The sequence below is a fragment of the Oculina patagonica genome, chromosome 1, assembly GCF_052425735.1.
Source record: "Oculina patagonica isolate OP01 chromosome 1, crgOcupat, whole genome shotgun sequence".
In the NCBI taxonomy this organism is placed as follows: Eukaryota; Metazoa; Cnidaria; class Anthozoa; order Scleractinia; family Oculinidae; genus Oculina; species Oculina patagonica.
Genome location: NC_135758.1, coordinates 1,093,451 through 1,112,847, shown reverse-complemented (window position 1 = coordinate 1,112,847; position 19,397 = coordinate 1,093,451). Strand labels below are relative to the sequence as shown.

Sequence of the window (19,397 nt, the reverse complement as noted above, 5' to 3'; positions counted from 1 at the left end):
TGGAAATATCGCACGTTTAAGCATGAGAAAATACTTATTTACTTTTAAGACCAAACACAAAGTAGGGATGCCATTTTTTACAAACTGTTCTTTCCTATCTCGTACACAAAAATCTGTAACAATGGACTTTGGATTGCAAATACTCCAATTAATGTAGGTTGCACCAATTATGCAATAAGAAAACTTTACGTTAACAGCTACACTTTTTTCTACCTGTTTTCTAAAGAACACACTCCATTTTAGGGTACAGGGTGGGAAAAAAGGGAGCACCACAGCAGAGACCACCCTCCACATGATCCACTCATTAATTGTCTTTTTGACCTTTCTCGCCCTGTTTACAGTATACTAATGGTGAAACCTAAAAAGTCTAGGAAGTCACTTTCAGTTCACTGTTTGCTGAAAATTATTGAAGGCACCATTTCAATACTTACGCTTGGGAGAATCTAAAACATCATCATCACTCGGCACCAAAAGTTCTGCCTCACTACCACTCATCGAAGAGTCATCACTAACATCAACACTCTGCACTTCCAAAGCAAGCACAGGAGCGCCGAGACAGGACTCGGCTGCCATAGTAAACTGGATCTCCTTGTTGTTCAACCAATGCAGAACAAAACTGCTGTGATTGTTGTTAGAAATGGAATCAAGCGAGGACAGCAGAGGGATATCACTCAAAGCATTCACTGCGGCAGCAATGTGAAATTGCAATGATGACGATAGTTGGTATCTTAGTAGAGGATCAGCTGATGGGTCATCCTTTGTTTGAGATTTTTTCGGCTGCTGGGATAAATGCCACAAGCACTTGTGGTGGTTTTTTGTGGGATGGGAAAGTAAGTCATTGTGGTCACCTTGCTTGATTGACTCGCACCAGATGCGGCAAACATTGTCAGTGCAGGACGTTAGCAGACAGTTAGCCACAGTAGAGCTGATAAAGAAAAATGATGACAACCATAAGTAAAACACCACTTACAGGGATTGAAAAAATCTTGAATTTCAGCTTGGTTGCCCACGGCAGTTATGAGTTTGTCTTAATTTTTTTTTTTTTTTTTTTGCTTTAAAACCATACTTTTGTTGGTAGATGGCTTGACTGCACCCTTGCTATCTGATCAAGTAACCATGAAAAGTTACTTGCCTGACACGTAAAACTAGTTGCCCCCGGATGATGACAGGAATGTAATTCTCTTTTATCCCTGTACTTTACAATATTAAAGCAGCCATCAAAATGAAAGTTAGTTGGTAGGTATATCCTCTATTGTTAACTTCAACATTTTTAAAAGCTAAAATTAATGGAAACTTAAAGGCAATTTTCCACCAAAAAATATTTTAAATTTACATACACAGGCATGTATTTGCTGGTTTTCCTCCAGGAAATTCCAGTCACGGGCCCAGGATGTGCCAGGTACACAAACGTGTAGTCTAAAATACCATTGCTCTGAAACTTGTCCATGTTCTGCAACTCCTCATTCTCATACTGTGGATTGACTAAAAAAATGTCCAGAGGATTTAATAAAATTATAATATGTTCCCACTTAACTCTCAGTGATTGTTTTATGCAAATGGTTAGTCAATAACACAGTACCTTGCACTGGAAGACATGGGGTATTCAGTGCGTGCTGAGTACACATTATGTGCAGAGGGCTGGGTAGCTGTTTAGAACTTTGTACGCATTGCAGACCTAAGATGATACTACCCAGACACTGCACCTCAGCGTTTTTTGTGATACGTTCTTAAGCAAGGCATTTTAACTACAAGCCCCTGCCACAATACATCTCTCCATCCAGATGTGTTTTGGAGTACCAGTGAATTGCTATTAAGGCAACCAGGCAAAATGCTGGGTGGTACACTTTATGGGTGGGGTAGGGGGGTGGAGGCATCACTGAAAAACATCCCCATCATGTTTATAGTGGTAGTAACCCTTTAGACTTTATCTGAGAAAAAGTTTCAGCTGGCTTATTTTTATTAGGCATACGACAATGACCAAGAGCTGTAGTTGTATGTACATCTATTATTACTGAGAAGAACATGACATTTTTATAAAAATTATAAACTTGACAGAATTTCACTCTACCAATAGACACTTACCTTGATTATTATCAAACCACACTTTGACAAGTCGGTCATGCTAAAATAACAGAGAAACTGATTAGTACAGAGGTGTCCACCATTAGCACAGGGATCTAATTACAAAGTCGGGAAAAGAAAGGACAAATAATTATTCCTGTCATTCAAACACAATGTACCTTTCCAACAGAAGAAAAATACTGCCCATCTGGAGAAAACTGGAGAAGGTGGACTGGAACAGAAGGCCTAAATGAAAGAGGAAAGCATAATTAATAATTATTCGATTTTGATTCAGAGCAATAATTTATTTATTAAAGATCAAGTAACTACAGCACAAATTAGTGCAAACTCAAAGGAAGGCCGGAGAACTAGCGGTTCTTGATGGGCATCCAGTCTTTCAGGCAATAGTTGTGCCAGTAAACTGCAGCTCAAATCATGTGCGACGTTTGACTGACTATAAAGTTTTTGTAATGAGTAAAAATAGAATTAAATTGAACTGAATTGACTGGACCTAAACATTTCATGCATTCGTGTAGCTTTCTCTTAAAAAATGAGTACAGCAAATAGCATCTCACCCTGAACATTGTAGCTAAGCATTCTTGAAATTCTTTTGCAAACTTACATATCTGACTGTGATACATATAATCTGTGCCTTTTTTTCCTGTACCTCACACCAAAGTGATGATGATTTTTCGCAATAAAACCAAAATATTGTGTATTTCTCCTTAGTTTATTTCAGATTGCCTTGAATATCTGGTAATGAAATTATTTGGACTTCCCTTCCCTTTATATTATTCTACCTCAAATTGTCAGCTGGTCCTGGGTTCAATTTTATGTTCATATAATTTCTATTCATTATCATATATTACCATGCATACCGTATTTACTCGAATAAGCGCCGCAGCGCTTATTAAATTTTTCGCGCCTCAAGTGCGGCGCTTAATCGAGGGCGGCGCTTATTTGAGGGCGGCGCTTATTTAAAATTTGGACGCCATAAAGAATCTTATATTTTGTAGTTATCGAAAATAGCATCTTTGGATTGTCAGTATTCGTCTCTTGCTGAAGAGAGAAGAGGCGCTAGCTGTTCTGGCAAAGTTCGCGGCCTTCACACATTTACAGAACTGCGTTTTGTAAGAATGTTGGATAGAAAAACTAATGTGCGAGCGGTAAAACAATTACTTCGAACTACAAAACATCACTTTTGATGAAAAGAAATCTTCAAGTTTGTTTTAGAGTTGCTATGTAGTGCTGTTTTTAGTTAAACGGAATTTCTCAAATAAGCGCCGCATCGGGATTGCGGCGCTTATTCGGGGGCGGTGCTTATTAACTTTATTGTCCCAGATGCGGCGCTTATTCGAGGGCGGCGCTTATTCGGGGGCGGCGCTTATTCGAGTAAATAGGGCATGTCAAACCAGAAAAAAGAAAAAACAAATTGTGCCAAAAGAAAAAAAAATCAAATTGCAAGGTATAGTTACATACTTGCATGCCCAAATACATGTCCAGAACACATTCTCCTCTAACAAGTTTCTTTGTTCATGATACTCTTCACAGCTCCACAGCTGAATAAAGTCACCACCCACAAGCAGCCGTTTACCTGGAATATACAATTATACAAGAAATGTCAGTGGTAACTAACATGTATTGCAGAAAAGAAAGCTCAAAATGTTCTCCTGTATTTTTTTTAATTAATTTTTAGTAATATAATGGGAAACTTTAATATTTATTTTTCAAATTGAAAATTATTTTTGACATTCTGTATAGTATGAGTCACTGAACAAAAGGTATACAATGATTTGTTGACATAAGCGACTGACTATCAATTTTGTCGATTGATTTATTACCTGATTGTTTCTTTTTTTAGCCATAAATGCCTACATAATGATTGATTGTTTTATTCATTGTAAATTTAATTAGCATAATTACGGTATAATATTAACATGCAGCAACATGCAGACCCACATGTACATGTATCATTGAATTTTCAGGTTCGCCTTGGTGTAAAAACTAGTGAAATTTTTCTTTGTTTTGAATCAATTGTTTTCCTGCTTTAAATACATTGTTTCTTTATTGTCTTGGTCGTTCTTTGTTTTACATCACTTGTGAGTTTCACAGGTTTTTACACCAAGGATGAGCCAAATTCTCTATAATTACCTTCTCGGTTCCACGACAAACAAGTGATCCTGAAGTTTAGACAAAGTTCTGCTGATTTTTCCCAATGAAAAGGAAAACCCTTAAAAAAAGCAAAAAATATCAATATTCGTTTAACAAAAATAATGGACTGGATGATTAAACATTCAAAAATTAAGTTTTTATCAATTCATCCTTTAAAAAGCCATTAGAAAACACTCACATGATTATTGCTGGATGACGCCGATCTTGCCTCAAATATTATAACTTGCTTCCCATAAGATGCTGCAATCTGTCAAATGAAATTTATTTTGCATAATTTTAACACCACCATTTAAAGAGAGAGAACATTTGTCACTAAAGGATAGCATCCAGGTTGGAACACTGAGGTTTTCCAGGTTGGAAAACTGAGTGTTAAATTAGAAGTGACATTGCTTTGAATATGAACAACAGGAACTAATGTAAGCAGCACTGCATCCTGTACCTTTCCATCAGAATCACAACAGTCAATGCAGCTGACTTCTTTATAGCCGTACAATGAACCAGGGATAATCTGCACTCTGGTAAATCCACTCAACAGAATAACAACATCACAGCCAGATGCATAGGCCTGGCACAAAAAAAAAAGACAACACAATTCAATTGTCATTATAAGTTGCTATTTCGGATAAGCTTCTCTCAGTTCCTTGCCCCCTGGTGGGGGATAGGGCCGGACGGATAAGCTTATCCTGAATCTAAATTGCATTCAGATCACAACTTGATTAATAAGTTTACTTGCACTAGATGAAGATTTCATACACAACGTTAAGACTGACCATTGAAACATTTTATAGCACTCTGATTCAAACTATATCATTGTTTTGTTATAACTTCCTGCGTAATTTGCCAGGAGAATTTCTTTGCCATTAGGAGGCCTTGATCAAAAAACCAGGATCCCAGGCAAAACTAAAGACCTTACCAAATCTGATTTTTAGTAATCTGATATTAAGTAACATCATTCTTTCATTCACTGACATTTTGGTTTTCTTTATTAATTTTTTGTCAGATATCAGTCTACAGCTACTGTAGTTTTAATTTCAGTAAATTGATTAAATGTACTTGTCAGAAAAGGATTACTTCAAAATCGATTGAAAAAACAACACGTCTCAGCGTTTATGCTGAACTTTTGTTTTATATGCTTTAAGCTAAAGGAAAAAATTGGAAAATGTTTTCAAAAATTCTCTGAATAAAGCTCATGTTGTTGAGTTTTATATCGGGAATTGTTATAAATTTCTTTCATTTTAAAAGACAATCTCAAACTAGCTGCAGGGCACAGTGCTATTTTCTTTTATTTATCAGCAGTTGTATTATTCATACGTTTAACATCTGCTGTTATTTGTGTGCATACTGTTTGATCGAAAGTAAGCTTACAAATCACCAAGATCGAATTATTTAATTTGCACTTTACCGTGAACGGGTGATCCTCTACACTTCCAACGTCAATTGCAGCCTTGTCATCGAAAGTGTTCGTTGCTCCAGTTAATACTTGATGGAGTTTCATCCTTTACAGATCAAACCACAGTCTCATCTTTGAGTTAAAAACAATACAAACTCCAGTTCCTGCTCTCACAGGCCGCCATATTTGCCTCGACTTGCGACAGAGACACTCATGGGTTAGTCCGCTGGTCCTTCTAGAAAAAAACCGCGGATTCACATTGTTCAGCGGTTACTCCCATTAGACTACATTCAAGATGGCGGACCGTGAAGACAGCGAAGATGGTTTCGATTTTTTCCGCAATTTAGCTGATGTTCCGTTGAGCCCTCCAGACAAAAGAGACATGTGTGCGAGATGCAAGTAAGTTTAATTTCATCAAGTATACTTTCTGTTCTATTTGCTGATCAAGAACATAAGAAATTCCAACTTCAAACCTTCACGTGACACAAGTTCACACAACTCCCCCATCATTTCGGATCCATACATGTATATGAACGTGAACGCTTATCCGTTAAACGGGGATGCAGTGCACGTAAGCTTGTATTTCAGGTTCCTTTTTCATGTCTTCATAATCCGATGATCGAAAACTTTTAAGGTTTCAATGCAAGTACCTAATTTGTTTTTCAGGAGACCACTTTCAGTGTGTCTGTGCGCTCATTTCCCAAGCAAGTTTCTTCAAATCTCAACAACAATTCACGTATTGCAACATCCTCGTGAGGTTTGTTATAGTTAATGCTCGATTTTTGTTCAAAAGAAATCTGTGTTTACTTCTCATGTAGAAGTGCACTTCCTGCTCATGTTGTGGTTCAATTTTACCCTTGCTACTATTTGCTATTTTTCTTTGTTCTGGTGTTTTTTAATATATGACAATGAATATAAAACAAAGGAAAATACTTGATTGTTCCGATAGGTAAAATTGACCCACAACACTTATGTAGCACACACATCACAAATTTTACCCATACTATTGTTCCTCAAATAAACAATGGCAGGTACAAAAGAATAATAAGGATAGACTGACTTGATGTATAATTCATTTCTTATAAAAAAAAACCTTTAACAAAATGGTAAAGATATTAGTAATGGGAATTGATGTTTTAAGTTTAAAACTGAGTGGATGATGTAGAGAAGAGAAAAAGAAGTTGTATTTTCTCTTTTCTCAGGAGTCTCGGCTTTTGACAACTGTCCCGTTACTGGAGGCATGCTTACCTCCAGAGAAACTTGTCATTCGGCGTGGAAGAAGATTCTATGAAAATAACTGGCCAGATCTTCACAAACTCCTCAACAAGCCTACGACGCTTCTTTTATATCCTGGGCCAACAGGTTTGTAACTCAGAAAAAATTAAGACAGAATTATTCAAACCAGTGCCAAGGTGAAGACTGATAAATAGATATTGCTGGTGCTAGAGTTTGGCCTTATTGACTGAATAGGAAGACCTGACACAGTAAAATTCAGTTTTCTTGGCTCAAGCTACCGGTACATGTTGGTTATGGCTGATGGATCAAGCACGGTGTGGTCCATGGATGTAAAATGACTAAGAGCCAAATATTATCATGCCTGGCCCAACCTAACTCAGACAATAAGTTTGTTATCATACATTCTTTGTTGAGCATGGATTTGTGGAAAAGTTTAGAAAATGGCTGAGTGAAGGATCTAAATTATGCATGCTAAATGAATTGCTGTTGTGAACAGGCCAAATAGCTTTTTTAATCCTGCTCACATCCACCCTTTAGGCCATACATGCGTCAGCTTGTGGTATTGATTTCTACAGGATTGTGGCACACTGCATACTGAGCTGCCAATGACCAGCCTTGATGCAAATATCAAAATTTTATTTGTCTTGTGTATAACCCGCATGCTTTTTTTAATAATAATTATTAATTTTATTGTCTGTTTTCCCTATGCACTGTATCTTGCACAGCTGTAAATATCAAAACACTGGGACCACCTCCCCCTGGAGAACATTATGATATCATTGCCCTTGATGGAACGTGGAGACAAGCAAGAGATATTTTTAATAACAACCCATTCTTATGCCAGGCCAGGCAGGTGAGTTTTAACAGAGAACCATGATGTAATATTTCCCACACTTTGATTTGGTCATAGTAGTTGGACAGTTTTTCCTACACCATGGCAATGTAACTGACTCTCCTCTCAGTACTTGCATGTACGCACTGAAAAATTCTATATGTACAGGCTTTATTACCTCGGTCATTATTGTGTATGATAAGCCACAGTTAGTAAGTTATGTGGAATTCACCATCAAGAGCTGAGGGTTTGTCAAGGCAAGAAGAAGGGTGGTGGTGAGGTGATGAAAATGGTGATCATGATAAGGGATGAGAACCACTGCACATGACAGAGAAGTTACAATGTAAACACCTCACATGATATCCTTTTGCCATATACACTTATCATTGTTTGCAATTTCTTTGGCAAAATAAATAAATAAAAAAAGGCCTCTTAGGTGCCTGCTCAATAAAATATGGTACATGAATTTAATTACAGAAACCAACATCATTGAATTGAAGGCCTGAGAATTTAGCAGTATTTCTCATCTTCTCTTGTGTTACATACGGGTTGTATTTACTTGTTCACAACCTTGAATGTGAGTGTTTATTATGTGCCCGGTTCATGTTGATTTACTGTTCATGTCCACATTTTTTTATGACACAAACAGTAAATATACAGTGTATTCATACATGTGAATGCTGTAGCACGTTCTTTGAAGTACAAATTCTACATACATGTGTACTATTTGATTTAAACATTTGATATAATTATTTCTAGGTTCAGTTAGAACATGACCACATTAGTGAATATGTGATCAGAACTCAGCCCAATAGTAAAAGTTTGTGTACCATTGAAGCCATTGCTTTAGCTTTATCAGCTCTTGAGGATAATGAGGAAATTGCAGAGGTGAGTGGGATGTTTTAAATAAACTGTTGTACAGAACAGCAAATACTACTGGTCTGGGTGCGAGCCCTGGCCGGGGTCACTGTGTTGTATTCTTGGGCAAGACACTTTACTCTCACAGTGCCTCTCTCCACCCAGCTGTATAAATAGGCACTGGCAACTTTACTGCTGGGGTAACCCTGCCATGGACTAGCATCCAGCTATGTCCAGGATTGAACGCTAATGACATGCACGTTCCTCATGACAGGCATCACAAAGTGTCCTCATTTATAAAAGTTCACCAAAACACACCAAATTTTGTCAAATAAGAAGTAATATGGAAATGTCAAATAACACAGTCAAACATGAAGTACTTATTAAACAATACTTGCGTTCAATCCTGGACATAAGTGGTAAGAATGTGAAATGAAAAAACATGTAAAGTGGTCACACTTTTGGGCTCCTTGTTGTAATGTAGCTCAAAATATTTTTTCCCGGCAAAATTAAGTGTGTTTGAGATGGTGTACACAAAAAGTTACACAGTCAACGGGTCAAAGGCTTGGTTTCATTGTAATCCCATTTTGTTTAATTCATCAGGTGTTAATTCGGCCTCTCAGGGCCTTGTGCCAAATTCAATTGAAACATGGTGCTGTGGAACACTTCAATAAGGACCATGAAGATGAAATCATGTTAAGAGCGTAAGTTGAATCACTTCTTGACAATCTTGTGATCAATACAAAGTTTAATCTTTGGAATATTTGGTAGAGCGATGGAATTGTGCTTTATATATCCAGATACATACAGATACAAAGTTAAATTACAAGTATTCAACAACAATGCAAGTTTCTTTTAAAACGTATTGGGGGAGGGAATTTTTTTTTTTCGAAGAGGAACATCAAAATAATATTTTAATAAGAAAGAAAAACGCGGAACAGCTAAATTAAGGCACAAACGAGCAATGGTGATGAAGTTTTGAGAGTTGAGGTAACGCGGATTGCAAAAGACAAACTTGAAAAACGACTACTTAGGCAAATTTTCCAACTTATTTGAGCCATGACTTAGTTAGCTCTGAAACTTAGGATAAAGTCTCCAGCTGAAACGCAGATTTTGAAAAATCATTAAGTTGTAACAGTGCGTAGTTTATGGCTTTTATACTTCAACTCTGTGGCAATGAATGTGAAAAGTTTTCATAAGTTCACGGTGGTTCGAATCCCTTTCTTTGGAAATGCTTCAGTTTTTAAAACTTGTCGTGCAACTGTGGAAACCTCTTTTTCTATTTAATAATTCATGAATCTTTGAAATTCCTTTTCCAGGCAAAGAGAAGCAGAAAGAAGCCGAAAAAGTAAAATGAACGGAGTAATCGAAACGATAACAGACAAGCACGAAGCTAATTGCATACTTGAAAATTCGTGACGTAGTGTTTTAACTCCAAATTTTTAATCGATGTGAATATTTATTTATGGAACAACAAAATATACCAGGATGGTCTGTGGATAAATTTCGATTGTTTTTCGTTTTCGGATTACAGAGCTGTGCTCTAGCAGAGCCCGGGTGCCACAGGCGACTTACTTTTGTCTTTGGGCGACTTGTAGAAGTTCTCGCTATCTGTAAAAAGAAATGTTCAAATGGAAACACGAAAATTTCGCCATTCTACATAAAATTCAGAATTTGTACATGTTGTTTTGTAAAAAAATAGTTAGGAAATGTGCTAAAACATACGTGTGAATTCATTGTACTGCTCAATAAACTTTTTAGTGTGACAACTCTCTTAAGCTTCTAATTATGCTGGTCCTCTAATGTAGCAGTTGCTATTGTTTTTGGAGCTAAGGGCATTTTTCTAGGCCTACTCTGGGACCCAAAATCGCCCAAAGTCGCCCAAAATCGCCCAAAGTCGCCCAAAATCGCCTAAAGTCCCCCCAAATCGCCTTAAGTCGCCCAAAGTCGCTCTAAGTCGCTTCAAATAGTATAGATATTTTTTGTAACAATGCTTTATGGTGTACCATGATGATTCTCATGTACATGTATATCACAACTGTACTTAGGTCGGTCACCTAAAATTGCCTAAAATGTCACCTAAAATTGCCTAAAGTCGCTCAAAATCGCCCGAAGTCGCCTAAAGTCGCCCAAAATCGCCTTAAATCGCCCAAAATCGCCCGTAATTTTGGACAAAATAAGCTAAAATCGCCTAAAGTCGCCCAAAGTTACAGCGACTTTGGGTCCCAGAGTAGGCCTTTTTCTGTTGTTTGTTCTAAACTGTTTTATCGAAGGGTAGCGAGTCATTCATGTGAGACCTTGTGAGGACTGCTTCACGACCAAACTTCCTCGTTACTTGTTTTCCTTCAGTTATTTGCGGAACGTACGTTACAGGATTTTGCAACCACGTATAGTAGATGTGAGATGTTAAATTGGTGTCGAATATTTCTTGCTACGAATAAAACTAAACAATATCGGAGCATGTTATGTTTTTTTATTACTGTTTATTACATCTTAGTAGCACAAAAGCTTATTTTCTCGACCCTCCCTTTCGTTTTGCCCCCAACATTTTTGACAAAATTTATCGCAGACTTCGCGAGCATTCACTCTCTTTTCCTCAGCGCATATTCTACACGAGAGCGTACTGAATCTATAAATTATTAAAAGAAAACCTTTTGGAAAAAAGGAGACAACTCGCAGTCTACTCGTCAAAGAAAACTCCACTTAATTTCGCGACTTAAAAACAGCGTTTGCAATATTCTGTCCACGCGGACACAACAATAGAGTCATTATCCAAGACGAAGGCTGGGAGTTATGTTCGATTACACAAAATTTTCTTTAACCAGCTAGCCAGTTTTGGATCTATTAAACACACTTAAGAGGTGCTTGTCAATTTTACGATACACTTATGCCCGGTTCAATAGCTTCGCAGTAAAAACAGCTTAAAAGATCTATTTGTCAGTGATCGCTTTAGCTCTTGCATTTTGTGCCTTAGCAATTAGTTCTGAAGTTTTTATAATTCCCTTGCTGACCCCAACCCCGATTAAACTCCCAAAGAAGCCCCCAACCATGGCCCCTACTACAGGAACCGGTATGAGCACCTGCCCCACAATGGTCCCCGTGGTGCCTCCGATAAACTGGCACCCCGAGTCACACAACTTTCGCCTGACGGTGGATTTAAACTGCGAATTTGTGATCAAGCCTTTGTCACGCTGTAACTTGGATCGCGTGACACTGCCTGCGGTAAGAGCGATGTCAACCAATACAGATATCGCTATGCCGGCTGCAGCTTGGCCTAACGCCATCGCCGCCGTTTCTATGCCAACCGTTGCCGTGCTTTCCGCTGCTGTTGACGTCACCACAGTCGCTGTCTCGATGATGACTTCCTTTACCGTAATCGCACTGTCAGGGGATTGACCGCTGGCCTTGATAACGTGGGCGCTGATGTCTAGGAGCTCGTCAATGGCTCGAAAAATTGCGTCCATTTTTGCCTGTCTTTCCTTGGAGAAAAAAGGAATATTAAAAAATGCAACGTCAAAAATATCATCGAGGTAGCCAATAACCAGCTCTTCATCAATCTCTAAGGTAATTTCCAGCTTAGGGAATTTCTTCGCAAGAGCCCATATTTCCATATTTGATTCCGCAGCAATATCAGGACCCGGAAGCTGGGAATTTGCAAATGAGAATACATCTAATCGTAGATTTATCAGTATGTAATCTTCATCCTCGTAGATATTTCGAACCGCGTTCGTTTCTTCACAGTTTCGCAGCCATACAAAGGAGGGGTAGTGCGGTCCAAAGTTTTGCTCGAACGACGCGTTCGCTCCTCTTTGCATAACATGCTCCCAAACCAAGGTCAGCCACGCTGAAGTTTGATCGCGGTTTCCATTGAGAAATCCTTGCCAAAGATTTCCGTGAGAATGATCCGAAGATCGAGTATTTATGGTATTTTCCACTGTGGGTTTAATCTTCGTCGTATTCGGCACGATGGCTGCGCGACGCTGTTGTAATAAACGTTGTAGCACACATTCGCTCCATGTTTTGTTTTCGTAAACCAAAACACATCGTGTGCACAACCTAATAACTGCAAATTCATCTTCATCTTTTGGTTCGGCTTGATCAAGGGGTGCTTCAGAATTTGCAGGCGTTGAATCCCGTAGAAGCGCAAAATCTTCCTTTTTCTTTTTCAAGAATGCTATCACTGAATATACCGCTTTCTTCATACGCGAAAACGTCGTCCTTTGCCAAGTTTATTCTAACGAGGTACGATTGTTAAATATGTTGTCATGTTGAAGAGCAGACCAGTATGGTTCCAAAAAAGCACCTGCCTCTCAGCCTACACAGAACCTCGGGAAATGTCATTGTGTTGCAAATGAATATTATATTTTACTTGCGCGTAAAGCAATTGGAGAAATTCTCGTCTATTATTGCTTTGGGTCTCGCAAAAGAGAGAAAAAAACAACAACATTAACGCAGAACAGAATCTGTTTGGCTGGCATATAGATTTCAAGATAAATTCAACATTGAAAATTTATGAAGTTTGTTGATCAATACTGAAACGAATTTTTCGGAATTAATTTTTTATAACATGTCGGTAGATGCGGTATTTGAGTGCGGTGCGATTTTATTAGGACCACTTTAAATGTTTCTTGCTGAGAAATAAATCGCATGTTATTGAAATAAGGAAAAGATTTCGTTCCTGCAAAAATTGCTCAGAAAGAAATATTTTCCAATTCTATAAAATTACGTTTGCGATACATTTTTAATACTTGTAAAGATTGTTTTTCTTTTAGGGTTTTCACCAATCTTGAAGAAGGTAATTCGAATTAAATTTTTAAATGATTCGTGAAAAACTTCTGATTGTATGTATTCTTTTTCCCTAGCCTTAGTCATAACTAGTGATAAATTTCACAAGTCTTTAGAATTATTACAAACGAGCTGCCAAGGTTCAAATTTTAAATGACTATTTGTTAGCTCAAGAAGAAAAGAAGAAAGCAACTAGGAAAAATTATTATGTATTTTCTCCTCGGTTAAGGGATTTCAAATATTTTTTTTTTCAATTTTCCATTTCAGACAAATCCTTTTAATGCACCTGTTTTTATTTTTTTTTTATTTTTAAAAGGTTTATTGTAATTCACAAAATTTGTCAGAAATATTTTGTTTTAAATTTTAATGAAATAGCTGGAAAAGAATATTTCAATTTGTTTCTGAACCCAGCTAAGTGCAGATCCACGTCAATCGATTAAATATCAGTACTTTTCTTGCATTGGGAATAATTTGTTTCTCCTAGATATATACCCTTTCACATTGCCAATAATATTTCAATATTTTATAAAACAGATAAAGATATCACATGAATGGAAATAACGTCACACAAATGTTGAAAATACCAGATTTTTAAATGTTGATAGAAATCAAACCAAAAAAAATTATTGTAAATAAATTAAGGTAAAATTCTCAAACCTTAAAATCGACCATCACAAAACAAATGCGAACAGTTTTGTTGGTTTATTTCTGCTGTATAATAACTGACCAGGCTAACTTTCAAAGGTTCATTTTGTTTGAGGTAGAACGCATAGGTAGAGGCGGGGCTAGATAAGAATTTCTCAAAAATTAAATCTTAAAACGAAGATCAAATTTTTCAATTTTTTCTTAATTCAATCCTTTAGCAAAATGTCTCAGCTAAAATAAGTGGCAGACATCAGGGCCATTTCTAGTTTACCACAAAAACTTGGCAACAACTGGTTGTGTGTCTCTTTACAATTTTTGCAAGACTCAACTCGATAGAAAAATAAACTTCATAAAAACTTGATAAATTTGGTGAACTAAGGCCTTCGTACTATTAAATTTTCTTTAGCTTTGTTATAATACTTGCTGTTTCGAGGTTTGCTGATTTGTGCGAATGAATACCGTGTTTCGAAAACATAAAAATAATAAAATAAAAAAAATAGCAAGGTTAGTTTGAAAGAGAGTTGAAAGAGACTGGACCCAAGAGTGTTGTCATGGTTATATCATGAGTGCATCTTTGAGGAAGGTCACTGTCGAATATCACTCTTATTTATCCTAATTTTGTTACCTTATACTTATTCTTACCAATTTTCGCGAAAATTAATACGCGCGAAATTTAAACACGCGAAAATTAATACCATATTATATGTCAAAACAATAAAAATATTAAATGTTTGGAACTGCAACTATCTACCCTTGAAAATATCTTTCTGTCTTGCTCTCGACTAACACCCTCCCTCCGATTATTGCGGGCTCCTTGTAGTTACATTGAGCCAGACCTTCGTATATTTTCAGTAGTCTTTGACGCTCCTTTAGTGGATGAAGGCGAAAAACACGCGAAAAAAACAGGTTCCGCGCGCTTATGTATCAGTCAATTCTAAGCGAGATCGCCCCCCCCCCCCCCGGCAACCCCCGGGTATTTGACCGCTACTGAGGCCCAGATAGTGGGGAATTTGATCGAACAGAAGCCCGGATGGTCGGGCATTTGACCGTTGACAAAATGTGTCATAAACTATAAAACGCTAGCGAGCTCAAGCACGTGAAGTTAGGGGGGGGGGGGGGGGGGGCAGGTCTAGGGGGGTCTGATGAACCTCCCGCCTCCCGTACCTTTTACTCCCGCCTCTTGCCCCTTTTCGTAGCTGTTCTCTCTTGTTTGTTACATGTCAGCTCATGTCCATTGCGAAATTCAAAATGTTACGAAATTTTACTCGTTTTCTCCTAGTTCCCGCCACCTTAAGAAACCCGCTTCCCGCCCTCTCTCCTCCCGCTTCCCGCCCCTTTTCTCCCGGGCTCCCGCCCCTCTGTCCCCCTCCACAAGTTAGTATTTGGCTACGCCAGAAACTTATGGGTTTTTGGTTACGCTAATGTAATATTCCACAGTAAAGTACCTAGTTTCAATGTATCTATCTTTTCCTACTAAAATTGGCTGATAAATAGGGCCGCAATTTAACGAGAAAACCGACTCACAATGACATTTCAGCCCCGGCCCCGACTGGTGGCGCATTTGACCGTGCAACTGGCCCACATAGTGGGGAATTTGAACAGACATACATTACTTTTCACCTCTCCCATTCCCTAGCCCGTGCGGAACACGAGAGAGTCCTCTGCGGAGGAGAGAGCTCTTTTGCTCTAATTCTTCTAGCCTGCGTCGCAGACGAACAGCAACGCAGGCTATAATTCTTCTTGCAATGGCGAAAATTAATTCTCGCGAAATTCAGCTCCTGAATGTTCGCGAAATTATGTACGCGCAGAAATTACCGGTAGTAAGAATAACGGTATCTTAAATCACTTTGCACATTTGCATAACAAAAACGTGAATATCAAAAGATATTTTAGCCTGCGTGGCAGGCGTAATTTCCCTCTCTCTTCCTAACTCCCCCTCCCTCCCCTTTCGACGCCTGCTACGCAGGCTTAAGATATTTTAAAACCATAGTTAGACTAACTGTGTCAAAACGGAGACAGATTCTTCTTTATTTCTAAAAGCCTAAGCAGCAAAAAAAATTACTTCATATGCACTTTAGATCTGACGACAAAGGAGATACTGTTGGTCATAGACTTTTGTAACATTTGGTGGCTCCTAAAGGAGCCGTTTGTTTTGGCGGGAAACCCACAAAGTGAGTTTACTTGCTGCTGGTGTACTTGGTCACAGCCTTGGTTCCTTCACTGACGGCGTGTTTGGCCAGTTCACCGGGCAGAAGCAGCCTGATGGCGGTCTGGATCTCGCGGGAGCTGATGGTCGATTTCTTGTTGTAGTGGGCAAGTCGGGAGGCTTCGGTAGCGATGCGCTCGAAGATGTCGTTGACGAACGAGTTCATGATGCCCATGGCTTTGCTGGAGATACCAGTGTCAGGGTGAACTTGTTTCAACACCTTGTAGATGTAGATAGCATAACTTTCCTTTCTCTTTCCCCTTCTCTTCTTCTTTCCCTCAGCCGAGGGCTTTGCCTTACCAGCTTTCTTCTCGCCTTTCTTTCCTGCAACTTTGGGTGCCATGTCTGTAGATCAGAATGGATTTGAAGGACGGACGGTACATCCTGTATTTATAATAAAATTTAGAAAAGATCAATTACCATACGGATCGAAATCCTCGATTACTGATTGGTTATCCTAGCATAACTGACCTTCGAGGTCATTATTTTGCATGCGCTTTGTTTATACCCCATGAGGTCTTTGTCTTATGTTATCAAATGCAAAGTTCTGATTGGCGTATTTCGATCCTCTCTACTTGAATAACGGCAAATATAATTCGGGGCGCATTAAGTGTCATTGTCAGAGTAAACCAGGCAATGCCAAAAGATGGGGGTCAGCCGATTTCCCTCATATTTTCAGCATTTAAAACCTATCAGATGAGATTAAGATTGGTGGCATTTAAATGATTTTCTGCCTTTTCAATCTTGAGATTGACCACCCCCCTAGTTTTTGGCACAGAAAGTGCCAAAAATCCTCATAAAAAAGGCCAAATTCTCAGTACAGGAAACAGATCTTGCTTTTGCATTTCGCGCACAAAACTTTTTCTCAAAGTAAATTAACTGGTTGTTGATGTTTTGCATGCTTAGAAACAACTTTCCAGTTCAACTGTAATTTTTACCATATTTTCTAAACTAGGTAGGTAGCTTGTGTCTTGCCACAGAGTGAATTTGGGGGATTTTCAAATTCAATTTTTTCAAAAGTGCGATAGTTTATTTTTTATTAAAAGCCATTTTATAACAGTCCATACCCTTCTTATTCGAAAACAAGAATTTATTGATTGGCACAATAAATTCTTTCTCCACGAATTTAGTTCAAAAATGGCTCTGATCGCTCTTATGGCTATTTTCCCGCCAAAATTAAATCACACTAAAATATCACATAACATCGATACAATTATATTTTGAAATGAAATAGTTGTATTTTAATTCATTGAAAGGAGTAGAAACTTCATTAAATGTGTTAATAATCGATTTCGAATTAACTATGTTAATTAACCCTCGGACGTACAAGGGGGGGGGGGGGAGAGGGTGGATGCCACCCCCCATGAGGTTTTTTCTAAATTTTGAAAAAAAAACGATTTACTCTACAATGCTGAAACTTTCATTAGCTGTTCATTCATCCTTTGCGGAAATTTTGATATGTCAACGTGTGTCCGTGGTGTGTGACGTTGCCATGGCAACGTCATAAATACAAGCAGGTCTTGCCAAAAATCGTCATTTTTACCATTTTTCTTAATTTTTTTTCCAGTTTTTTAAAACAGAAGTGCAAGATGTGTTTATTTTTACATTCCGTAAGCATTCTGGCTTGATTTTGCATCAATTCCCGTTATTTTCTGACTTTCTAAGAAAATGTTGAAATCCAAGATGGCGGATCCAAGATGGCGGCTCTAATGACGTCACAGCCAATTAAAATTATGTCATCTTATAGAGTACGCTGAGGGCTTTCTTCCAAGTTCAAAATAATTTCGCTACGCCTTAATATAACGAAAACTCCGTGGAGGGGTTCCATCCACCCCCCCCCCCCCCCCCCCCTTGTACGATGGTGGGGGTGTGAGTTGGCTTGTACGTCCGAGGGTTAAAGTAATAGATACCGCAGTCCGTGCATAAATTCATGGTGTATTTCCTGCGAAAACTAAGTCGTATCACGTAAGTATTGCTTCGATTTTCATAGTTTAGTTTGGTATGTCTTAAAAGCGAGATTATAAACGTAATATATAAGGCGGTCTTTGTAGTAATGATCCAAGGTACCAAAGAAAGAAACCACGAGTCGAGACGTTATTTCTCACGTTCACAACCCTTCTACCCGAGATGAGACAGCATCATTGAAGCGTGTCACGGCGTGGGAAAACAATATAGCTCCAAATAATTGAAGAAAAATATGACTTTTTACTGAATAATCGAGGCTTTTCGTCTTCAAAATGCAATCATCATCACCACCGCCACCCCCACCATCATCATCATCATCATCATCATCATCATCAACAACAACAACAACAACAACAACATTATCATCATTATCTCCACAGGTGCCCCATGATCTATGATTGTTATTTTATTATAGGAAATGAAAGCTCAGATTTATGAACTTTATGGGCCATATTGCTGAACGTTGTGCTTTTGTGCAAATTTAGATGGGTGTTGGGATTACAGTCGTCTTAAGTGATAAAAACGAGAATACAGTCCTCAACAACATATATCCAAAACAGAGATTTGTGCGTTTATTGGTCAAATGAGAGTACATTAAATAATTAGCACACAATTTCATCAAGAGTGTTACGATAACAGTTGCTCTATAGCCAGATTGTATAAGCAATGGTATAAGGAAAAAATGCTTCCTATTACTAACGATTCTAGCATAAAAATTGCTCAGCTAAACTTCTACCTGTGTACGTCTACTTGGGTCTTGTATGCGTGTTTGTGTCTGTTTTGGTATGAAAAGAACTAAAGACTAACTTGAAAAGAGAGGAGCTCGAATTACAACCAGCGTGACAGTGTTGCATACATTACAAAGGTCATGCAAACACGGCGTGGGTCATTAATCTGTTTGCATTGATCTTTGTGCAGTGATAACAACAGGTATTTTTTCAAGGTCGCCAGTCGCATGCAGTCGCCTGTTACTTCTCTTTTAGTGTTCTGGACAGATGCTCATACCTGCCACTCTATCTACGGATAAGTCAAAGTGACCTGAACTGAATGAAGAAAGCTCCCTCAGTGATTTCTGAACTTCGAGATCGCCATCCTCGCTTGCCACTCACAACAAGACCTCGAGTAGTAGAGTAGTAAGCGAACTGTAACATCTTGTTTACAAGCATCTAACGGTAGAACAGTTGTACTATATTCGAGAAGACTTCAAGGTGATTCTTGTGAAGCTAACGAACAATTCATACTTTATA

General features: G+C 38.3%; 4 protein-coding genes across 5 annotated transcripts in view; 1 reads left to right on the top strand and 3 right to left on the bottom strand.

Annotated features, from left to right (window-relative positions):
• The window catches only part of LOC144648448 (dmX-like protein 2), a 36,376-nt gene extending 30,556 nt beyond the window's left edge, over nt 1–5,820 (bottom strand). For both annotated transcript variants that reach the window (XM_078508015.1, XM_078508064.1), the window contains exons 1-9: nt 5,636–5,820; nt 4,673–4,798; nt 4,412–4,480; nt 4,213–4,291; nt 3,541–3,655; nt 2,241–2,307; nt 2,083–2,122; nt 1,338–1,482; nt 432–925 (exon numbers count right to left, since the gene is read on the bottom strand). In XM_078508015.1, the coding sequence (XP_078364141.1) occupies nt 432–925; nt 1,338–1,482; nt 2,083–2,122; nt 2,241–2,307; nt 3,541–3,655; nt 4,213–4,291; nt 4,412–4,480; nt 4,673–4,798; nt 5,636–5,728 (1,228 nt within the window). In that variant the 5' untranslated portion in view covers nt 5,729–5,820. The remainder of the gene's footprint in view (nt 1–431; nt 926–1,337; nt 1,483–2,082; nt 2,123–2,240; nt 2,308–3,540; nt 3,656–4,212; nt 4,292–4,411; nt 4,481–4,672; nt 4,799–5,635) is intronic.
• Nucleotides 5,821–5,912: 92 nt separating this feature from the next.
• On the top strand, nt 5,913–11,002 carry LOC144652229 (tRNA-uridine aminocarboxypropyltransferase 2-like). The gene is made up of 7 exons (XM_078512242.1): nt 5,913–6,022; nt 6,290–6,380; nt 6,826–6,985; nt 7,585–7,712; nt 8,451–8,579; nt 9,153–9,253; nt 9,869–11,002. The coding sequence occupies exons 1-7, from the start codon at nt 5,919–5,921 to the stop codon at nt 9,966–9,968; spliced, it is 813 nt and encodes a 270-aa protein (XP_078368368.1). The 5' UTR covers nt 5,913–5,918; the 3' UTR covers nt 9,969–11,002.
• An 8-nt stretch (nt 11,003–11,010) lies between these two features.
• Nucleotides 11,011–13,214, bottom strand: LOC144652220 (uncharacterized). Its single transcript, XM_078512233.1, has one exon. The coding sequence runs from the start codon at nt 12,749–12,751 to the stop codon at nt 11,480–11,482; it is 1,272 nt and encodes a 423-aa protein (XP_078368359.1). The 5' UTR covers nt 12,752–13,214; the 3' UTR covers nt 11,011–11,479.
• Nucleotides 13,215–16,084: 2,870 nt separating this feature from the next.
• Nucleotides 16,085–16,785, bottom strand: LOC144629871 (histone H2B-like). Its single transcript, XM_078488149.1, has 2 exons — nt 16,606–16,785; nt 16,085–16,530 (listed from the first exon to the last, which is right to left on the bottom strand). Exon 2 carries the CDS (start codon nt 16,526–16,528, stop codon nt 16,157–16,159), a length of 372 nt encoding a protein of 123 aa, XP_078344275.1. The 5' UTR covers nt 16,529–16,530; nt 16,606–16,785; the 3' UTR covers nt 16,085–16,156.
• Nucleotides 16,786–19,397: the final 2,612 nt, after the last annotated feature.

Excerpts from the sequence above, each read along its gene's own strand:
- LOC144629871 (XM_078488149.1), bottom strand. The coding sequence starts at position 16,528 with ATGGCACCCAAAGTTGCAGGAAAGAAAGGCGAGAAGAAAGCTGGTAAG.
- LOC144652229 (XM_078512242.1), top strand. The coding sequence starts at position 5,919 with ATGGCGGACCGTGAAGACAGCGAAGATGGTTTCGATTTTTTCCGCAAT. Across the intron at positions 6,381-6,825 it reads TATTGCAACATCCTCGTGAG|GAGTCTCGGCTTTTGACAAC; the intron begins GTTTGTTATAGT and ends CTCTTTTCTCAG. Across the intron at positions 6,986-7,584 it reads TTTATATCCTGGGCCAACAG|CTGTAAATATCAAAACACTG; the intron begins GTTTGTAACTCA and ends TATCTTGCACAG.
- LOC144652220 (XM_078512233.1), bottom strand. The coding sequence starts at position 12,751 with ATGAAGAAAGCGGTATATTCAGTGATAGCATTCTTGAAAAAGAAAAAG.